The 6,000-nt window shown below is 48.8% G+C and overlaps 1 protein-coding gene across 1 annotated transcript in view; it reads left to right on the top strand.

Annotated features, from left to right (window-relative positions):
- The first annotated feature begins 5,224 nt into the window (after positions 1–5,224).
- The window catches only part of ASB18 (ankyrin repeat and SOCS box containing 18), a 40,530-nt gene continuing 39,754 nt past the window's right edge, over positions 5,225–6,000 (top strand). Inside the window, exon 1 of the mRNA XM_036320789.1 lies at positions 5,225–5,483. Coding sequence (XP_036176682.1) covers positions 5,279–5,483 — 205 coding nt within the window. The 5' untranslated portion in view covers positions 5,225–5,278. The remainder of the gene's footprint in view (positions 5,484–6,000) is intronic.

Here is a 6,000-nt window from a genome sequence, read left to right as displayed (position 1 = left end):
CTGCAGGCCAACACTCTGTCCACTGAGCCAAACCAGCTAGGGCTGTTTTTCACAAGTAATGTTTGTTTTTAGAGTTTTTTGATATTTACAAGTATAAGATGGCTTGTTTGGCCAAATCTATCTTCTTCTAGAATCTGTCTTTGTTTTGATACTTAGGGAGCCCTCTTTACCACCAGGTAATAACATCTGTATCTCTGTTCTTCTTTAGTGGTTATGTGATATCATCTTCATTATTTAAATTTTTTAATCATCTGGGACATCCTTTGGTGCATAATATGACAGATTTAACTTTGTATGTTCCCAGTTATCCCATCTCCACTTATAGAACATCCTTTCATTCCTTGTGAATTAAATGCTGCTATTTTATAACCTAAACCTATTTCTTACTTCTGTTTCTGAACTTTCTATTCTCTTCTGTGAATTTTCCATCATTTCTTTTGCCACCATCGCCCTTGAGAATTATTGTAGCTCTGTTATGTATTTTGCCATCAACAAGGCAGGTTTTCTCTCTTCTTCTTTTATTGAATTTCCTGAACTTTGGTATGACCTTATTTCCCAAGATTCTCTCCTGTGCACCTTGTCCAGGTCTCTAACTTTGCTGGTCTATAGGAAATCTATTAATTTTGCTCATTTGGGAGGGCAGTAGGCTAGCTTACTGAACATTTTTGTTAAGTTCTAATTAATATCTTTCCATTGGTTCACTCGGATTTTATACAGGTATCATCTGCAGATAATGGTTGATCATTTTGATTTTTTAAAGCTATTTATCGTTCTTATTTCTTGCCCTGGCTTTGTACTGGCTAAAACTTCTCAAAATGTGTAGAATACTCTTAGAGGTCCCCTTGGCCTTGTGCGTCCCTAGGCATGAACTTGTACCGTGTGCTGCGCCCAGCCTCCCTCTAGTCTCATCTCTTTCTCCTTGGAAGACCTTACTAGGCCCTCTGGGAGGGGCTTGCATAGCTTAGTCCCTTCTGGATTCTTCTGGGGTCTGCCTGTCTGAGGAGAGGGTCGTCTTGGTTTCTCTGCGTCCTGAGAAGGGTCAGTCCTGGTGGGCGAGGTGGGGAAGGAGGCTCAGGGCTGCCAATGATGTGTGTGGTGCCTGATCCAGGGATTGAGGGCAAGCTCCTCTGGCTTCCAATCTGAAGACACCTGCTTCGGTGGCCTTGTCAGTCATGAACCCCTCTGAGCCCCTCTGTCTGACGCCTCCTCTCAATTGATTCCAAAATGAAACAGAGAAGAAGTGACCATAGCTGGCTGGACTGCATTGGCCTTGGCCATAGTAACCATCTGTGTCTCAGCATTAAATCTGGCGTTGGTTGTTGCCTTTAGAAAGAAGGTCTCTATCATGTAAGAGAGCATCCTTTTGAGAAGTTCCCAGCTGGTGCCCTCAGGGGCACGCCCGTGGGCGCTGCACAGCTCGCAGACTTCCACACCAGTCTGACCTCGTGGGCAGTAAAGCACGCGACATTAAAACTTCCACAAAATACTCGTGCTTCTCGGTGGGGATCTGTGTTATCGGTCCTCTACCTAAACACATCTGTGAACATAACCTGACATAAGTCACAATCAATATGTCACTGAGAATACGTGAACTAGGGGACCCTCCGATGATTGCTGAAAAATTAAAGCAGAACAATGAAGTGACCTCTATCTGCCCCAGGGAAAGCCGGGAACCGCCTGCCATTGATTGCTTCAATGTATTCCGCACCTTTCAAGGACAATCGCAGAAGGAGAAAGTCAAATATAAGATTTCTAAGAAGTGGAGGGGGAAATATTGGTGCCGTGGGGGAGGGGAGGATCCCCATGAGCTAATCAAACAAGAAAAGATAAAGAAATAGAGATTAGAAGATTTCACACTGGAATAGAGAAATTCATGTTGCCTTAAATATAATTTGTGTTAGTTACATTTCAATTCCTAATTTATACATAGCAGGGTTGATAAAGAATTGCATTATAACGAAATTAGCCGGAATAATTAGCATAGCGTATGTGCCTCTGATTAAACACCCAGCAGATCGCTTGGTAATTAAGATCAGCGAGCGCCGCTGTTCCAGGCTTTGTCATCTTATTATCTGCCTCACAAGTGCTTCCTCTTCACCTCCCTTCTGATTTGAAGTTGGGTAGCAATCGCTAACCATCCCCGGTTTATTTCTTTAAATTACCTTGCCCAACTCCGACCCTTTTCCCGTGGTCACTGCTCCCCCTCTCTTTGTGTTTACACCAATGTGCTGGTGTCAAATTTCTCTCTAAGGTAAGGCATGCGATGCTGCAAAGCAAAGCATCTGTGCTTGTAAATTCAGGTTCAAAACTATCTCTCAACACCCATCATTCTTTGGCTGAAGAGAGAACCAGGGGCCAGCCACACTCTCAGCAAGCTGGCCTAATGCCTGAACCGAAGACTGAGCCAGCGGGTTCATCTCTCTTTTCCAGGCTGAGCCAGCGGCCAGTGATTCCAGGAACGTGGCCATCTGGGGTTGTTTTCCATCCCTGTGACACTGGAAGGCAGTCCCTCAGGGGCCTGGCTGCCTGCTCACTGATGATCTCAGGCCGCGGCCATCGTTCCTCCATTCAGGGACTCTGGGGCTGGCTGCTGTCCCTGTACCAACAGTGAGATAATCATGGAAGGCAGGAGTCCCGTAACCAAAGCATGGAAACCTCGGGGGATTAACTCACATTCTCAGCACAGGCTGAGCCAGCTCTGCGGCCTCTCTCTAGACTGAAGCCAGGACATGTCCAGGACATGTCCATGATTTTAATGGCAGCGTGAACAGAGTACCCTCCCAGCCAGGAACATCTGCCACTGCACTCACAGTGAGCACCTGGACAGTTCTCTCGGGATACAGACAAGAAGTCCAGTGGTTGGCAGCCCAGAACCGGGACAAAGGTTCAGAAATGTCATCGAGGAGCCATCTCGCCCCCTCTTTCTGCCCCACTCTCCTTAGGTAGTGATCCTCCATCTCAAGTGTGTCACCTCATCACTGTGATGGGGCTGCCCCAGCTCCACACACCATGCCCAGGCCCGAGGGAAGAAGGAAGGGAAAGGGAGGTGCCAGCCATGATGTCCCTTTCCATCAGGAAAGCAGAAAATCCCCCACAGGCACCAGAGCAGGCCATGCCCACTCTCACTGGCCAGAACTGGGTTGCAAAGGAGTCTAGGACTGACACTACTGACTTACTTCAATATCATTTATCACAGCAGCCGGGCATGTTGTCACAGCAAGGAAGACCCAGGCTCTGTGAGGTAGGAGGAAAGAGAGCAGACATAGATAGGAGCCCAGGGCTAGCTCCTCAAATGCAGGTGCCAGACATGTTGCAAAAAGTGTCAATGTTTGGAACAGAACCTGCATAGAGGCACCTGGGAGCTGGGAGAAGGAGGGGAGTATTAGAGAAAAAGAGGCTTATTTTAAGGAGTTGGTTCATGTAACTGTGGAGACTGACAAGTCTAAAACCTGTGGGGTAGCCAGCAGGCTAGAGACCCAGGAGAAATTGCAGTGCAAGTCCAAAGGCCCCCTTGCTTGGGAGGCATCGGTCTTTATCCTATTCAGGCCTTCGACTGATTGGATGAGGCCCACCCACATTATGGAGTGTAATCTGCTTTACTCAGAGTCCACCAACTTCAATATTAATTCCATCCCAAAGAAACACCTTTGCAGAAACATCCAGGATAATGTTTGGCCAAATATTTGGGCACTGTGGCCCACCCGGGTTGACACAAAATTAACCATCACAAGGGGAGATGAGGAAAGGAAGAGGTGGTATGATAGGGGTGCATGGTAGAGGAGGCTCTATAAAAGCCACATGAGGAATGGAAATGTTTTTAAGGACACAAATTGGCAACTAGCAGATAAATAAGACCTAGGGAGTTAATGCACAATGTAGTGACCATAGACAACAATATCCTATATAATAAAAGCCTAATATGCTAAGTGTCTGGTCGTCCATTCAACCAATCAAAGAATAATATGTTAATGATATGCTAAGGCCACTCAACCACTCGCTATGATGTGCACTGACCACCAGGGGCAGATGCTCCAACTGGCAGATTAGCTTGCTGCTGGGGCCCAGCAGATGGGGACTAAGCGAGATGGGCCAGACACGCCCTGGAGCCCTCCCATGGTCCCTCCCTGGCTGGCCAACCTCCCGCGTCCCTTCCCGGCCCTGATCATGCACCGGTGGAGTCCCTCAGCCTGGCCTGCACCCTCTCCTAATCCAGGCTGAGGGATCCCCCCCTCCCCCCGCACAAATTTCCTGCACCAGGCCTCTAGTTGTATTATAAACACCAATCTTGCTGAGAGACTGGACCCTAATTATTCCCACCACAAAAAAGAAACAATAACCACATGGGGTGGCAGAGGAGCTAGCTAGCACTACATGGTGATCATATTGCAACATGTAAATGTACCAAATAAACATTACTGCACAGCTTCAACTTACGCAATGTTGTATAGCAAATATATTTCAATTCAAAAAAGAATCCAAAAGTGTATTAATTTCTTGAAAGCTATATGGTGCAGCCTGGGCCCTCAGGTCACCACAAAATACAGGGAAGTGCTGGGGCAGCTGGGCTCTGTGCCCCGGTTAATGTGGGGGTCCAGGACCAACAGAAATAGAGGTCATGAGAAAAAAGCCTCCAACCCCCCCCCCCCCCGGAATGCACAGAGACCACACGAGGGGCGTTGTACTCCCACGGTGGTGGAATCGGGTACTTTAAGCCAAGTTACCAGCCCTGAGGGGTGTGGAGACATCGCCAACACATAGGTTACTCTTTCCTGCTCACTTACGTGGTGCGTTAGTCTTTTTGACACCAGCCAGTCGGTCTCTGAATTTGGAAACCAAAGATTTCCCTACATTCTCTCCAGTTCAGCGTGTGTCCAGTTTATAGCCAGGCCGACGCTCCTTTCAGATGAAGCGAGGAAGCCGTCGGTGGACCTGCTGAAGTGCCCCTTCCGCAGAAGGAGGCTCCAAGCCCAGTCTTTAGAGCTTCAGGTAGAGTCTCTCTTGATCAAAGCAGACGGGGTCTAACAGCACCGGTGAGAGCTTCCTTCTCAGATATGCCCCCTCTTGTCCCCGACCCCCTCACCAACACATCTACTGCCCCTCTCTAGAACAGCCTCTCCTGGGGCCTCAGGGAGATGAATCCCGCCTCCCTGTGAAGGAGGGGGAGGAGGGGGTAACGCAAGCCTGTTTCTTCTATTTATAGCGTCCCCACACCACAGCTGCTAACTCTGGACTCGGCTGAGCAGAAAAGAAGCTTGGTCAACACGCAGACGCCATTACAATGTCCAGCTCTGATTGCCTCCCCGACCACCCGCTCAGCTCAGACTTGGTGAGGAGGCTGAAGTCCGCGCTGGACGCCAGGGATGAGGAGACGGTGCGCGACGTGATCTGCACCCAGGTCAGGCACGTGGACGCCGTGATAGAACTGGCCAACGACGACTGGATGAAAGACCCCTCGGCCCAGCTGCCCCCCGGGGTGCTCCTAGGTAACCAGTCTCCTGTGCTTGAAACTATACCCATCACGTGTGCGTGTGACATGACGCAGGTGAGCCATTCCCGGAGCTGGGAGGGAGGACGGTTGAAAAAGCAAAGGACAGTTCTTGGCTGTGTGATTCTTACACCCCTACACGCACACGTGCAGCATAGACTGTGGATATCCACGTGTGACACAGGCAACCGTTAGAGCCCCATACAACACGCTGAAAAAGAGAAAGGTGAGCCCAAGGCACCACCATCCTAACACGGGGCCTGTCTTCATTGCTGGTCCCTATGTAAGTCAACGGCCCTGCTCAGAACCAGGTTGGAGGTATAATCTTGTGTTCTGCTGCGTAGAGTTACTGTATCTAAAGTACTTTTCAAGGTGCTTCATAGTCATCTTAATCAATCACCGACTGAGGTGATTCATCACAAAATACGTAAACCAAATGCCTACAAGGGGGGAAGCTCTGTGTACATTGCTGCTACTATCAATACTGCTGCAATTAGCATCTTTACTAGCATGCC

This window comes from Myotis myotis, unplaced genomic scaffold (genome assembly GCF_014108235.1).
Source record: "Myotis myotis isolate mMyoMyo1 unplaced genomic scaffold, mMyoMyo1.p scaffold_m19_p_8, whole genome shotgun sequence".
NCBI classification, from domain to species: Eukaryota; Metazoa; Chordata; class Mammalia; order Chiroptera; family Vespertilionidae; genus Myotis; species Myotis myotis.
Note: the sequence above shows the minus strand (reverse complement) of the source record. Positions and strands in the feature narration are given on the sequence as shown.